Raw genomic sequence first — 16,626 nt, 5'->3', positions numbered from 1 at the left:
TGGTAAATGGGCAGGTTCGCATACAGCGCTTTTCTATTCTGAAAACTCAAAGCACTTTATACAACTTGCTTCCTTCACCCATTCCCACCCACACAAGCACTTTTCTCTTTGTAAGTGCTTTCTATCTATTTCCAGTGCATTGACACTCCGATCAGAGAGCAACCTGGGGTTAGTATTTTGCCCAAGGATATTCAGCATGCAGACTGGGTCTGCAACCTTCTGATTAGTAGATGACTTGCTCTGCGTCCTGAACTATAGCCTCCCCATCAGACTGGATGCATGTATGTTGAGCCCCCTTCTCTTCACTCTGCTGACCCACGACTGCACACCATCACACAGCTCCAACCTCTTCATCAAATGTGGTGGGTCACATCAGCAACAACAATGAGACCTACTACAGGAGTGAAGTTAACCATCTGGCCGAGTGGTGCAGCAACAACAACCTGTCCCTTCAGGAGAACTCGCACCCTGCACATCCCACTAACCATCAACGGTGCTGCTGTAGAGAGGGTAAGCAGCACTAAGTTCCTGGCTGTGCACATCTCAGAAGATCTTCCTCTGCAAAGTGAGGTGAGCAAGAGCCTCAACCACCATTACGAGCACCTTCTACAGAGGCACCGTTGAGAGTATCCTCACCAGCTGCATCACTGTGCGGTATGGCTCCTGACGGAAAAAGTTACAACGGGTAGTGACAGCAGCGGAGAAGATCGTGGATACTTCTCTTCCCTCCCTCCAGGACATCTACTGCACCCGCCTCATCCGGAAAGCCCTCTGCATTTCAGGTGACTCAACTCATCTGTCCAACTTCTTCAATTTGCTGCCATCAGGAAGGAGACTGAAGAGCCTCCGGGCTAGAACCAGCAGACTGAGACACACGAACTCCAGACCTGCATTGACCTCTTCCCTCTGAACCCCCCCCAAACATACAAACTCTGAACCACCACCATTTGCACGCCAACTTGCCCACAATCACTACGATTGTGTTGGACACTGCTGTTTAAATAATTGTATAGTATTGTACAGAAGACTTATCTTTATATTGTTTTAGTGCACACTGAGGGCCAATTCCTGTGTATGACTGTACATAGGGTCTTTGACAATAAAGCTGACTTTGATTTAGACATGTAGACACGGTCAAGATGACCTGCTGAGTTTCAACTGAGCAGAATGAGGAAGAAACATGATTTATGTAACTTTGAATGTGAAATCCCAGACAGGCTGGTCTGGGATTTCCCCCACACAACCATCTCCTGGGTTTACAGAGAATGGTTGGCAAGTTGGTTGGTTTGTTAGTGTAAACAAATTACTGATGTCAGATAACAACAGCCAGACTGATTCAAGTTCTCATGAAAGCAGTTACCTGGATGGACAGCCAATAAATCTGCAGCAACTGTGTGAAGCCATCATGTCAATATGGATCAGAATCTGATGTTTCCAGTTCCCTGTTGAATCGGTCTTACAATTACAACATCCCCGAAGACACAAGGAGACCTAACCTGTACAATTAGTAAGGTGTAATTAGTGGCAAGTTACTATACATGTTTGAACCTACAGACTTCTAATAGTGCAGCCAAACTTTCCACCATAGTGCAAACTACTCCCTGAAGACGCATCAAGACAAAATATACATTTCCTCATTTATATTTGCTTTATTCAAATTTTCAATTACAAATGCCCAGAGTACAAAAAAACAAATTCATTTATCCCCCCCAACCCCTCCAATACACACAGACACGCACACACAGCTCAAATTCCTCATTTTAACAGATGTACATAAACAAGCATGTAACTGAAATACACACATCAAAAAACATCAATTTTATCTCCAACATTCATGAGCTCTTTCACCCATGCCTTCACATCGCAAACTGCTCTCTGTTCTGTAGTTAGCAAAAACAGGCAGAAATATAATTTTACAGACAATTCTTTCTAATCAGATTTTTGTTTTTTGTTTGTTTTTGTGTCTTTTTTTTTTCATAAGCTTTACAGAATATTCACTGATCATTACACCGTATTTGGTAACAGCTCAAGAATAACCATAAGAAAATAAAAACAAAGCTGTTTCAATGTGGACCATAGTTAGCATCATACTTAGCCTAACGATACACTTCAGTAAGATCTAATCACACATTTCGAAATGAAAAAAAAGTTGCAATTTTAAGTCACTCATTATTACCAGACACTAGCTTTAGCAGTGCACGAAATCTCCAACATTCCATTAGAAACCAATGGAAAGGTACAATCTTTCCACCACACACACACACAAAAATCCCTCATGTAAAAGGACATAAAATATAGCAACCAGATTCTGGTTGCTTGAAATCCTTGGGGGAAAATATTTTACCTACTGTAAACTGGAGAGTGGGTGTTTAAACTTTGCATGAATACATGTAAAATACACCAATATAAATACGCCTGTAAATCAGGACATTTTTGTGCATTTTGTAAAGATTGAAATAATGAAGAGACTGGATGTTCTTCTCAGAGTTGAGGCTATTCTTTAACAAGTCAACATGCTTTTCCTGAATTGCCCCCATCGTGCTCTTGCGTCAGAATTTTGCAGATGTGAAATGCTTCAAAAGAAAACCCAACAAACAAACAAACAAACAAACAAACAAACAAAAAGCAGCACAAAAAATAAAGTTCATCCAAACAACAAAATAAAATAAAATTTGCATTCGAGGATTTTCTTCTGTAACCTCTCGGTCACTGTGTAAAACACTTGCACCTAGTGGCTAATTTGGCAGACCCTAAAAGAATGCACAACCGTGTATTTTTAATACAGTCCAAAGTGATGTTCTCATTTACATATTTTGCATTTCTGTTGTCAGATAATACCACCTTGCCTTTTTCATGCCAACTAGCCATTTAGTGCAGACTGTGGGGATTATTGGGAGCGGAGCATTCAAGGCACGCAAGTGCAAGTTTCAGACAAAGTGAACAGAAATGCTGCAGCAACGTACGGTATAATGTGTTCTTTGAACATTAAAGCACGCAAACATATTCTAGCTCCTTTAGCAATAATGAAACAGAGGTTGTACATGAACATAATAGGGGCACTTGGAGAGGCATCACTACTCTCCAAAAAACTGAGAATTGCAAAAATGGTAAGGAATATCAGGGGGGAAGTTTCCAAAAGTTCCTACACACTTCCAACAGAGAACAGCCAAACCAGGGATGCGAAAAACACAGAAATGTCTCTGCATGACCAGATAGACCAACTGCGAATCACTGCCTGTGTCTAAGTGGTGCCTCTCCATTTAAAAAACATAATTAAAACAAAAACACTGAAACAGGAGCTAAATAACTTATTGGAGAAAAAACAAAAACGACACACACTAAAAAAATATTGCAATACATTCATCCACTTTTCTATGCTTCAAATGTGCACCCCAGTGGTGAAAATTAATATGCGACAGTATGAGTCTGGCTTTTGGCCAACGGTATTCCCACTATAATGTCGGGGTTTCCGACATGACTGCTAAATAAAACGCGGGCAATTCCTAAAACAAAAGAATTCAAAAATCATACAAACTATGGCATTTATCTCTTAACGCCCTATTTTCTATTTTGCAACATTAAGTGAGAGGTAGCCTACAGTACCTTGTGCACTGAAAAAAATTAGAAAACTGTACATCAATTTACACACGGGCAGGCTTACTCTTTAACGCAAGCTCGACTCTGACATTAACTCACACACGTGATTCCTCAAGCACACGTCAATCAGGTCGGGCGGGGATAAGTCAACAATAACAGCAGCAATATCACCTGTGATCTCTAAAAGCCAAGGTCTCTTTGCACTTCACTATTACAAGGGATGTAATCAGACAAGCTACTGGTAGTGAACTGTGATGGTGTTTCTAATACCTAAAGTGGGAAAAAAATTACATCCTCTCAGCTTGTTTTTCAGCAAGTAATCAAGCCTTTTTTGCTGGCTAATCACGGTAAATTCAGTAGCTCTAAACAAACACAAGTCACTACGGTTTAGTTGCGCTGAATTCACTTAAATTACAAAATAGCTGTTTTGTTTTTTTTTAACATTTTCTTACAGAGGAAAAAAAGCCCTTCATTACATGCTGAAGTTTAAATAAGTGGCTATCTCATCCTGTTTTTTTTCCCTTAGATGACCCAAGACGTTAAGTAATTTCTACAGTTTTAAAATCCATTAAAATTCAACAGTTATTGAAGCTAAAAAGAGCCAACAACAGTCTCAGTACACACCGAGCAGGAAGTGCGCACAGAGTGGTAAGTGATTCGAACACAAGTTTCTCTGAATAGCTCAATCCACAGTATAATCGCACTGCACACAGTCTAAGTGAGGAGGCATTAAGGGATTCAGTTATGCCGGCTACTGCTGATGAAGATGGGAAAGGTAAAAAGCAGCGAGAGTCGAGGCGTCAACTGCCAAATCAAGAGTATAGGGTGGAGATGATTTTTAAGTTTGCACATCACGTGTTCAGATTTACCCACTGGCAAGAAATGATGGCTTTTCCAGCTTCCTTTAGCAACTTAGCAAGTTGTGTATTTGTCAGGAGATGAGACACTGGAATATGTGGCATAAATGTCTTGCTTCCATGACTCAAGAGTGCATATTCTGGTTATTTTCCACAATAATTTTTCAATGGACACCCAAATGTACCCAATACTCATACTCTGAACTTTATAATCAGCCTAGCCTAACTATTCTAACTATGTTGCGAGTGCTGTGCATCAAAATCAGCCCTGTTTCCATTCTTATATATATATTTTTTTTTATAATTTCCAAAAATGTTTCATATGTGCACACACAACATGGCTATTTAACAGTCAGCAGTAAAAGCCTTCGGTCACAGATCATTGTTGTGGATGAAATCAGCTTGAACTCTACCCACAGCACTTGGCAGTAACACACCTAAAGCGTTACCTGGGTAGCTCTGCACACCCAAAGATAAAACAAAGAAGATCGACCTTTTACTTGCCAAAACAAATTCCCAGACAGGATCCTTCAAGAGTTAACAATGTGATTTTTCTTCTTTCCCAATCTCGAGGGTGTTTTTTGGTAACTGCACGGTTATGCTCAACACAATGCAATAACCCCAGATGTGAGGTAATGCCAAGCACTGTGGGGGATGTTTCCTTATAGCTGTTCTCTCTTTGCTGTCTCTCTATAGTAACACCCATACAAAGATGTGGATACCCTTCCCATCCCCATTTACATTTAACCAACCAGCTGTGTAAATTAGCATCCACTAAAAAGGAGATCAAAGGCTTTACACTGCTGATGACGTTTGTTAGTTATACCATGAAAGAACACGGTACTCCCTGTGGGACAGAAAAAGCCCTCTGTGTTTCCGTCCATTTTGTTCACCTAATGCTAGCTGCCCAGGAGCTCATCCAGGCCAAGAGAGGGCATTTTATCAAAGTCACAGGATTCAAACAAGTCACTAATTCCCTGGTCGTCTCCCAAACCTAACAGGTAGTCATCTTCTTGGTCCAGAAGAGTAGGCCCAAGGTTTAAGAAAGGACCCAGGGATGAGGGGATCTGGTCTTCTGTCTGCTGCAGGAGACTGGTGTAAGTGGATGAGATGGGTGAAAGAGTTGTGACGGAGACAGCTGAGGAAGAGGAGGGAGGTGGAGCCAGAAAGGGGTTAGGAGAAGTGGTTGTGCAGCTGGGATCTGTGGAAGGAGAAAGAGACAATTTGTTATGACACCAAAACAGCCAAGAGTACCACTGGTCTTCAAAGAAGCTGTACGGCTGTTTTGTTGCACTGGAAGCAAATCTAGTGAGCTCTGGACGTCTCTTCTGGAACCACTTCTAGATCAGCACTGAACACTGAACTCCTTTCTTACCAATCCATTCATACTATTTAAGAACAATGAAACAAAGCATGTGGTTTTCATTCACTTCAGTACAGAAAACTGTTTAAATGTTGCCAATTTCTGTGACTGTAATAGAAATGGGGATTTTTTTTCTCCATGTGTTTAAATGATCATGCTATTTTTTCTTTTACTCAGTCTATGGATATATGATACGCAAAATAAATGGATCAGCTTTTCATTATGAATGACAAAACAAAGTGCTGTGGTACACTACTATCCATCTGAAACCAACCTTGAAGGACTTTGAGGAAAGGAGAGTTCCCATTGATGTCTGTGTTCCCATTTTTTACGGGACTCCTGGGGTCGTTTTCCTCATCCGGGCACAGCAGAACTTCTATGGGACCCTTTGTGCTGGTCAGGTGTATGGATAAACTCTACAGAGAGAGAACAGGTACTCGAATCAGAACAACAATGCACATAAATGTACTACTGATTACCAACATGTGCACACACCAAATGGAGGAGTTTATGCATGTAGCAATGAATCTAAAATATGATCAATTCAGTGCAATGATTTCTCAGACTGACCGAGCCACTCAGAAATCATTGTTGAAGGACAAATTAAAACTAACGGTACCAAATTAAGTTTAAATCTTTTTTTTTTTTTTTTATTCAAAGTTTTCAGAAAATATTCAGAAAACTTGACCTCCGACCCCTGATCTTGAGGTTGAGGTCACTGAGATTCAAACTCGTCTGAGTTCTCCTGTTATCCATTTACAAACTTGGGGGTCCACATCACCCGCCTGCCCACCTGCGCTGCAGGGTGCTGACAATGCGCCATCAACCTTTTACGGTTGAGGCGTAAAAAAACAGAACTACTGGCAACCGGGAAATCTGCTACCAACTGGTGCAATATAGGAGGTTTTCATGCAGCACCTACTTTCCAACAGATTTCACCCAGCGAAAACCAGAAACCTCCATGAACCACTCCGAACCAATCAGGCAATACACACATTATTGCCTAGCAACCAGTGGTTGTATAAGATCCAATATGGTGGACAAATCTTGAGCAAGATGTGCATGACATCACGTTGAAAAACTTCAATATAGTTACATTTAAAACTGACTGACTTACCCGACTAAGGTCAGAAGTGAACCTAACCAATATGAAGTCTTGTCTATAAAAGAACTCAAGTCATATGCCAAGTGGTCGAAAAAAAAAAAAAAAAAAAAAAAAAAATCAGGCGCGTGTGTTTGTGAGCATGTATACAAACCTCTTCAGGGTCCGGCACTTCTAGTTTGGTGTCTGTGGGCGCTTTGACGACAATAACCGTCTGGTCTCTGAGGCTCCCTTGTTTGATATCTTGGTATGTTACATAAGCATATGTGGAAACAGCCGGGTTAAAGAAATAAAACTGCGTCTGTGTTGATACAGAACAGACTATATGAAATGACCTGCATTCTGTGACATGTTAGAAAAGAGATGTTTGTTCGAGGAGAAGTAAAACACAGCTAGTTGTTCCTGAAGGCAGAGCTCTTAAAGTACTGAAAGCATATTACAGCTTTTTGAGAAGAGACTTTTTAGACTAAGAAACAGCCATGTCACCATTCTGTGCCTGTCTAAACCCCCTTTTGGCATCATAAAACAATTATTGAGACTTAAAGAATTCATAATGACAATTTACAAATGAAAGGCACGAGCACAATTATTTTTACAACTAGCTGTACTGCATGGTATTTGAAGGAGTTTGAGTGTGCAAAATCTGAGGACACGGGTCCATGAGGAAAAGATCTCAAGCCTCTGCGTCTTTACTGAGCAGTGCACACATGCAAACCATGACTATTAAGTTCGATCACAAGGTAATCCATTTTTTTCCCTGATGATTCTAATAATTGGCTGCAAGCTAATGTTATGCAGAAAATCTTTTTTTATATATGATCTACAGGAACATTAACTTCTGATGATTGTGTGATCTTCTACGCATCCTATGTGTGAACTTGCATTTGTGCCTCTGCAGTCAGTTCTGGATCTCCTCCAGTTTGTCAGAAGTGTTATCATTAAACTTGATTTTTAATTTTAGGGAAGTGGATAACGTTGTAGGGAAGCAACTTTGGTGAGTGGGTTATTGGTGAGTTAACACTGTGCTGGTGTGAGGGACAAAAAAAGAAGTCTGTTTTCAATACACAGAGATGAATCGCCACGATTGATGAAGTCACAGTGAACAGCGCTGAAAAAAACTGAAGAGCGTTTACCATTAGTACCTACTCAGATCAGCAAGATGTGACTCGAGTCTTGTGGCGATACGACTCGTTTTCCATTACAACCAAGTACCAACTGGACGTGTTTGGGGTCGTTATTGCAATGCGGCTAAGCACTACAAAGGTGGACGTCAAGGCAACGTTACACCTGCTGCTCAGTGTGTAGAGTTTCAGACTCAGCAAAGTTGTTTCTGTCCAGCTGTTTTCCTCATTGCTGGGTTTAATAAATGGCGGTTTTGATTTTCGTGAAGGAGACACTCATGACTCACTGAGTGACCCACCAACTAGCCGATCGGTAGTATGCATTCTGTTTACATTACATTTTTAGGTCACTTGGAACACCGGCCTGGTACCAGGTCTCATCACCTAAAGGAAAATCCTGAAAACTGTGGCGAGCCGCCCTGAGTAGGTACTAATGGAAATGGTCCAGTGCCACTCCTCACCTGACACGCTGCCCTCAGGCTTCCAAACTGAACTCCTACACCTGCTGAAAACTAATCAGCTGCAGCTCAGACTTATGAACAACAATCCTCCACATAAAATTTGAGTTAATTTGAAACAGACCTTGACTTTGTGCGCTCTGTGCAAGTTTAAATGAAATCGCAAATTACACAGTTAAAGGGTTATAGCACTATAGGACCTGCTGCCTGGACGTGACCAAGAAAATCACCTTTACTGGGGAATCTCCCAAACTCAAATCAGCAAAGGCTTCTGATGTTTGGCGTTTTTGATCAGATCGCCTGTGACAAACTTATTTGTAATAAAACAGCCACTCCCTACATGAGCTGCAGCATTTAAGAAGCGAATGGCTTCCCTAGTCAAGAGCGATTTCTAACCGACTTCAATCTCATGTCAGAACGTATCAATACTCCGTCAGCTTCCTCCCACTGATCTGAAGAAGCACACTGCTTACAGAGACATTTAAAAATCTATCATCAGGTTGTTTCTGATTCTCCAGTTGTCACTGCTCTTAGTAAAACTGCAGTGGACACTCCTGAAATGAACTTGCTTGGTGTTTGCTCAGAAATCTGCAGTTTTAGTAGATTACAAACAAGACCTTGCAATCCTGTAGTGACTTACTCTGCATCTTTACAAGATTTATGTTGAACTAAAACTTTAGCCACAATCTCAACTAACAAAAGGATATTTCTGGTTGCCTGGCAACTCGCTCATGTGTCTCATATCCAGAGAGCATCTCTGGATGAGTTGTTCGAGCCTCTGCTCTTCATCAGCCAGCGCAGAAACTTCAGCTGTCAGTCTCTGTCTCTGGCTCAGCGCCCCTTCGACCTCCAACAGACTACAGCCCCTGTAAATGAAAGAAAAGCCAGTGCAGAGTGAAATACAGCGGTTTAGAGTCACCTAAGGGCGCTCAATTGCAGCCATTTGGTTTTTAGTTTCAAATATTTGGCACATCAACTTCAACAGTGCAAAAAAGTTCTGATTTCTTTTCAAGTAAACACAGGATTTATGTTTCGGTACGTATGAGCTACCTCTCACTTAAGCACCTTTCCTTCATTACAAAGGTGTGATTACCAGGCTCCACTGACCGCATATCCTGTAAAGAACAAGTGACTTCAAAACATAAAACTGGGGAAACTACCTTCAAAGTATTCTGACCCAATAAATTTCTGTAGTCATTTCCAACTTTAGTGCCTGACAGGGACACGACCTACATCTTAGGCCATGAGAGGAAAATCAACAGAGCTTTAAAATAAAACCATAACAGTACATACAGCTCACAAACATGACTCAAAATCTGTTTAAATGAAAAGCCACCCTAAACTGCAAAGCACAGGTGTCTCGTGCCCAGTTATGAACTTATGAGTTCTGAGTGAGCGAACTACTAAAATGATTCGAGTGTCAGCACTTTTGGGTATCCTCATACAACACATCAGCTGAGGTAAAGAAAGAAGCAAAGATGGAGGAGAAAGAAAAATGCAGAGTCCAAACCAAGCACCTGCATGGCAGAGTGAGGCAGAATAACCACTTACATCCACTGAATGTTGTTCTTGGATTTCTTCTTGATGAGGTGAATGCCTTCTAGTACATTGGTGATATCATACAACCGCCTTTTCTGTACCTGCAAGCGAGGAACACACGTACAGATTTAACGGCGTAACTCATCAGTCGCTAAAACGCTGACCGAAAACAAAGCATCTTCCTCAATTTACCTGTAAGGTTTCAGCAGCAAGGTTGAGGTCCAAAACACCATCGGAAGACTGAGCAAGAAGGTCCACGAACTTCTTTGTTAAGAGGCCCAAAGATGTGTCGTACCGCGTCTTCTCTGGTGGAGACTTGGGTGCTATGGTGGACAAAAAGCAGAAAGAAGGGGAAATTAAGTAATTTAAGCAATTTGAAGGACGGTTTCTAGCCAAGACATGAAAACTCAGTCATTGCTAGATGCAGTTTCACATGAGAGCATATGGCTGAGCGAAACGCAGCTTCATCAATATGTCCGAGAGTCAACAGGAGTCCAAGAGCAGCAGGGGTGTCAGAAGAAGCAGACTACCTGCTGGACGGATGGGTGATCATACTCTGTTTTGTGTTGTGACTCATTCACAAAGACAAAGAGCCAACTTTGAAGTCATTGTTGGAAACAAGCGAGGCATTTTCATACTGGACACATTTACAGTACAAATTGCTCACTAACACTCAATATTGGGAAAACCGAAGACAGTTTTTCCAGGGAAATGCTGAAAGGGAAATGACTCAGCGACAATCGCCGGCGTATTTTTGTGAAGACGAGCTACAAGCCAGTTTGGCAAAAAAGGATCACTTTTTAATTCCTCTGTCGGGTTGCAATTTAAAGCTAAAAGTTTTTTAATTTTAAAGGCTCTGTTCGCACAGTGTCCCATTCCCGTTCTCAGTGGGCAGAGCGGTTTAAGAGCAGAGATCCACACCACGTCACCTGTTGTGACCTCCCACAAGACCACGTATTACACTGCCACGATCACTAGATTCATGTAAAAGAACCAGATCTCTCTCCCCACTTTCTTTTTTAAATTTTCTAAGAATGCAGGCCAAATAAAACACCAAGCTAACAGGAAGTTACTTACTGTGCTTGAATATAGTCTGGAAGCAACACGCTTCATAGGAAACACTTCCCTGCTTTTCTTTAATATGTTGAGAGAGTTCCCCATTTCAGCTCCATAGTTTAGATACACAATACTACTGTTTATATATTGATGAAACAGATTAATCAACACCACTAATATAGTGATATAACACTGGAGAGATTTTTCTTCATGGAAAGCTGAGTGAACCACTCGGAGAGAACCAAGGACCTTACCTTCATGATGATGTTTAGCTCAGGGGAAAAAATAAAACTCATTTTATTGGAATAACCATTAAAAAAAACAACAAAAAAAACCAGCTGTATCTACACTGTTCCCATCTGTGCTGCTCGGCAGGAGCGTGGACACGATGAAGTTGAAACAATCTGCAGTGAAATGAACAAACAAGATGACAGAGGGCTCTTAAGAGCCACCTTCTTACTTCTGGGTGTCTTCAGCCGTGCCCCATTTGATGCCGCGGCTCCTCCTCTACCTCTTGGAGTTTTGGCTGGTTCTGTCTGGTACTGGTGGTCCGAATCATCGAGCGCCAATCGCCTTTTTGCCTAGGAGAGAGCAGAAGGGATAGTTAAGGGTGGATGTGGTTATTTGGCAGTCACTTCCAAAGCCTTTCCATAAGCCTAGTCTCTCTAAAACACAGTATAGGACCAAAGAAGAGTTTCATAGAGTGACTGCTAGTTTCAGGCTGCTTTTAGTCACCAAATGTGATTGTTCTCCGTCGACTACTTCAGTATTCCTGAGGTTTTCGCAGCAAGGACAGCAACATCAAATCTGAATTGAAAGAAGTTTTGTTAGCCACAGAGATTCCATTTTTTCAAATTTATTGGAAAGGGCAAGCCCAAATAGCTCAAGAGTGAGTCACGTCGACGATTTGAACGTCCCACCACACACCAACGCCAATCCCAATAAATAATCGACCGTATAACTCCACCCAGCCAAATAATTAATGGAAGCATCAAGTAGTTCTGCTCAGTCCAAAACTTAATTCTCAAATCCAGACAAAAATGTCTGATGTCCAATTACCCACCACGAGTCAGTTTAAGCGTATGATTCAGCAATTTATGGCTCCAACACAAGCTTTTATTTAGCTTCATATGCATCTACATTGTCCCCAGATTCATCTGTACCATTCACCATGTTTAAGCCCATTTATGGCATGTGTTGAACATTGGATTTGGTAATGCAGATGTTAAACTTCTTACCATAAACATACCCCATGTCTTGTTTCTTAAAGCACAAAAATACAATAATAATTTTTTTTAAATCAAATAACCCATCTCAATTATAGCCCAATGAACATGAATCTGTGCTTTTGCAAGAATCCATCCTGTTTTAGTGTCTTTGAGCAGGACAGCATGCCACCAGCTTGCTGGTCTGCATTTCCCTCTAAAACTCATGCACAGCAGAAGCCACTTTCCCCTGAAATGGAAAACATATTATAATTTTTAAACCCATACTTACTACTTCATCTTTTGCATAACCCCAGACTGAGAAAGAAAGAAATATGTCCTCTGTTGACAGTCAAAGTGTCAGCCATTTTATATCAGCAAGCAGCTCCCCTCACCCCAAAGCCTTCTCATGGCTCACAGCCTGATATGTGCAGACTGGTTGAGTTCATAAAAGATGAATAACCAGGAGGAGAAAGAAAAGAAAACAACACCCTGAATGCAGCTTTAACTGTTGTGTGGTTTGTGCATGTTGAGAATACAGGAAACGTAGAATCAGCACTAAAGCAACAAACTCGGGTTTCACTTTACTTGACATGAAAGGCACCACAGCGTTACTTCAGTTACAAAAGAGTGGCATGACACAGTTGTGCCGAATTAAAAGAATAAGGTCAAGCTCGACAACGACTAACGTTGCTCTCTAATAACCAATAGTGCTACTAGCTCTGATAGCTAACGCATATTTTTTTCAAAGCTTTACCCAAGTTGGCTTGCATCTTCACAGACGACTGGGAGAAAATCTATCGAGCAGATCCCAGACTGAATTGTAGCGATATCTGCGTATAACATCATGCCTTTATAAGTTCCACTAATCATGTAGCGTTAAAACGCTAAAAACAAACATATAGCTTACCAAGAACCGGCCAGGGAAACCATCCCCCAACCCCCCAAATTAAGACACCAACAGCAGCCACTAGGCCAGCGCTAACGTTAGTCATCTCTTACCAATATTTCCATCTGGCTGCAAAGGTGAAGCGGACTCAAAAGCACCATGAAGTCTGCTAACACTCTCTTAGATGACAGGTCTGCATTCCAGTTAACGCTAAACTCACTTAAACTTGTCACTGGCGTCCCCACAGCAAACGAAAACACTTAACCAGCTCACTTGGGTAACTTAGCTAGCGGTAGTTAGTTAGCCACCTCGCTAGGTTGAGTCGAGGGAATGCCCTGGCTAAATAGCTAACATTAGCTGCCCTGAACAACAAGCTCGGCTAGGTTAGCAAGCTAACATTGTGTCGCTGAGCGTAGCAAAGCTAAATGTATAAGCAAGCTGTGTGGATTATTACCGGCGGTCTTCCCAGAGCGGGTCGTTGTCCTGCTGCGTTTGCTGCAGCTTGTTGTGGAGTTGTGTAAATGTTGTTAATCTGAGGCTCGGATAAACACACATTTGATGTCTGTGTAATGTTGCAAGGCGGTGGTGTGGTTATTATTTGGATATACGTAGCGTTTGATTGACCGGGGTTCAAACGATCCGAGAGAGCTGTTAAAATTATATTATTATCCAGAGAAGAGCCTCCAACCCCTGCTAAAATCACTTTTTCCTGAGCCGAGGAGGTCCCTCTTCTCATCTTGCGTATTCAGGGTAACCCCTTTCTTATCTCGGAACTTTCGAGCTCGTATAGCTGCTAATCCGCCGCAATGGTTACAAAAATAATCAGACCAAAGTAAAGACGAGTGTCTGAACTATCGATTTCTGAAAAGTATTTTTCCCTCAGAAAGTGCATTTAGGCAGATGCAACGGATTAAAAAGTAGCGCAACTCTCGTTTCCCCCGTCTAGAAATGGCTTCAGGAAACGGCCTGATGAATGAAGGGATACGGTTTACGCGCTCAAGAACCCTCCCGCGAAACTCAGATTTCCCGGGAAAATTTCAAACAGAATTTACATGCCAGACCCTATTGGCTCCTAACGGCAGAGTACCCACCCATATCGATGTCATTTCGACCAATGACGGCTTCAGATTCAGTGCGCCACGTGTTCATTGGCAGTTGTAAACACGTGACGTCACTTGTCACGCCTTGCGAGCTCTCTGATAGGACGTAAGGTGGCGCCAGAGACCAATTTGCTGAAGAGAAAGCATGAAGAACCAAAACATATCTACGGACTTAAATATTATATTAAATTATATTAAAAATGTAATTATTATCATTAGACCTATTTTTTTAACATTTGCAAAGCCATGTGTTTGTGCTTCTTATCATTTCTGAATACGTTTAAATTAATCAAGTTTGGATCTTACCTATAACTTTAAAAAAGGCACATTGCAAAATGCAGGTCCCAATATACAGTCTCAGTGATGCAAGTGAGCTCAACTCTATGTTGCAACAAATGTGATTTGCTTATTTTTTTTCCATTAGTTTCCAAAGCACCCAGTGACATTACAGATTTTGTTTTCTTTGTTTGTTATTTCAGTGATTGCTTAAATAGTGCACTGTGTGATGTTCATCTCTTTGGACCATGTTCAAGGAGAAAATTACTGCTCTCAAAACCAAACAAAATTGAAATACTGTATTTGTGAAACCACTGTGACAAGAAGGATGATGAATGTAGCCAGCACATTGTTCGGTCAGATGAAAGCATAATAAATTTGTCTGGATTATGGGATCTCATATGTTTGCTATGGAAATGGCTGTTACGATCTGTGAGACATAGAGGAGCGAGTGTGCTGATGTCATCTGCATAAGTGAAAGAATTATAGGGGAAGATATAGATGGCATGAAGTTGCAGCCAAGTGGAAAAGGAATGTTTTCAGAAGTTAAAATGGAAGTTTGTGTTCCACTGTAATTGGAATTAGCACTCAGGTACTGCAAATGAAATTCACTTTATTAACTGATCACCAGCAACTGTGAGCACCTTGATAAAAGCTTAAGTTTGAGCAGTTTGCTAATCTGGAGCATTTACTGTAGGTGTGTGTTGTCAGGACAATGCTGCAATCTTCCTGGGAGTGGACATTCCAGAAAATTCATTCCATCTGACCGTACAATGCCCAGAGAAATGGTAAAATCTCACTGTCAGGCCTCAGTTTGTATGTTAAATTTTAAAGTTTTTTGGCAGTACAATTAGAAAAAAAAAATGAACATCTATGGCTTGTTTGGAAAGGTTGCAAGGTGTAAGCCTGAAGAACATGGCAACACAGTTTGGGTTTGCATCTGAACAAACCACAAGAATTCTGGAACAATGTCCTTTGGACAGACCTAAGTAGAGATATTTGTCCATAATGTGCAGCACCGTGTCTGGAGAATATCAAACACAACAAATCTGTACAATCACCTAATGCCAACTGTCAAGCACGGTGGTGGAGGGGTGATCATTTGTTTTTGTTTTTTCCAGCCACAGAACCCAGGTGCCTTGTAGTTACTGAGATGACTGTGAACTCCAAACCCATATGTACATATGAAAGTCTAGAGTGAAATAAGAGGTCATCTGTTTGCCATCTAAAGCTTGGGTGAAACTGGGTCAGCAGCAAATCAACCACAACAGAATGTCTGAGAAAGAAAAGACCCATGATGTTGTAATGGCTCAAGTCAAAGTCCAGATCTCCACCCGATTGAAAATAACCTGAAGAGAGTTGTGCCTAAACAAAGTCCCACAAACCTCAATGAAATGAAACATCACAGCAAAGAAGTGCAAGGCAAAGTTTCTCCACAATGACACGAGATACCGATAAAGTTATACAGAAAACAATTACTTCAATTTGTTGCTGCTAAAGGTGGCTCTACAAGCAACTGAATCATGGGGTGTACTTAGTTTTTACAAGATTATGTAGAGTAGTGATGGGAATTCCGGCTCTTTTTAGAGAACCGGCTTTCGATTCCCAACCGGCTCTTCAGGTTGTTTTGTTGCTTTAATTGATTTATTGTTAACAACAATATAAAATTATGCACAAAATTAATTACTAATGTAAAAAACGTGGTTTTATTTATATATGCTTATATATAAATATATACGGTGGCCCCTAGAGACAAAGCACGTACAAACTTCAAAAAGCACATACAAATTCCAAAACACATTTCTAGCGTTAACTGAACTTCCAAAACAGAGCTACCTAGATCACATAAATTACACAATTGAAAGCAAATGTGTTTTGGTTGTGTATTTATACACAAGCACTCATATATATTCAAATAATTAAAAAAAAAAAAAAAGTTTATTTACCTGTTACTACCACACACCAAATCCGGTCGTTGGTACTTCCTGGCTTGTGTAGCCACTTTGGAGTTTTTATGTGTTTTGTTGTTTTCACGTGCTTTGGAGTTTGTATGTGTTTTAGAG

At 41.0% G+C, this 16,626-nt stretch overlaps 1 protein-coding gene across 2 annotated transcripts; it reads right to left on the bottom strand.

The window, feature by feature from the left end:
• Window positions 1–3,752: 3,752 nt before the first annotated feature.
• On the bottom strand, window positions 3,753–14,182 carry LOC101464453 (transcription factor E2F3). 2 transcript variants are annotated; one of them, XM_014410791.3, is made up of 8 exons: window positions 13,642–14,182; window positions 11,554–11,674; window positions 10,230–10,360; window positions 10,050–10,138; window positions 9,206–9,364; window positions 7,074–7,185; window positions 6,092–6,233; window positions 3,753–5,655 (listed from the first exon to the last, which is right to left on the bottom strand). In XM_014410791.3, exons 1-8 carry the CDS (start codon window positions 13,921–13,923, stop codon window positions 5,354–5,356), a joined length of 1,338 nt encoding a protein of 445 aa, XP_014266277.1. In that variant the 5' UTR covers window positions 13,924–14,182; the 3' UTR covers window positions 3,753–5,353. The 2 variants fall into 2 exon arrangements, with proteins under 2 accessions (XP_014266277.1, XP_076745896.1); XM_076889781.1 differs by lacking the exon at window positions 13,642–14,182 and adding an exon at window positions 13,301–13,597.
• Window positions 14,183–16,626: the final 2,444 nt, after the last annotated feature.

The sequence above is a fragment of the Maylandia zebra genome, linkage group LG11 (genome assembly GCF_041146795.1).
Source record: "Maylandia zebra isolate NMK-2024a linkage group LG11, Mzebra_GT3a, whole genome shotgun sequence".
NCBI lineage: Eukaryota > Metazoa > Chordata > Actinopteri > Cichliformes > Cichlidae > Maylandia > Maylandia zebra.
This window is presented reverse-complemented; position numbering and strand designations above follow the sequence as displayed.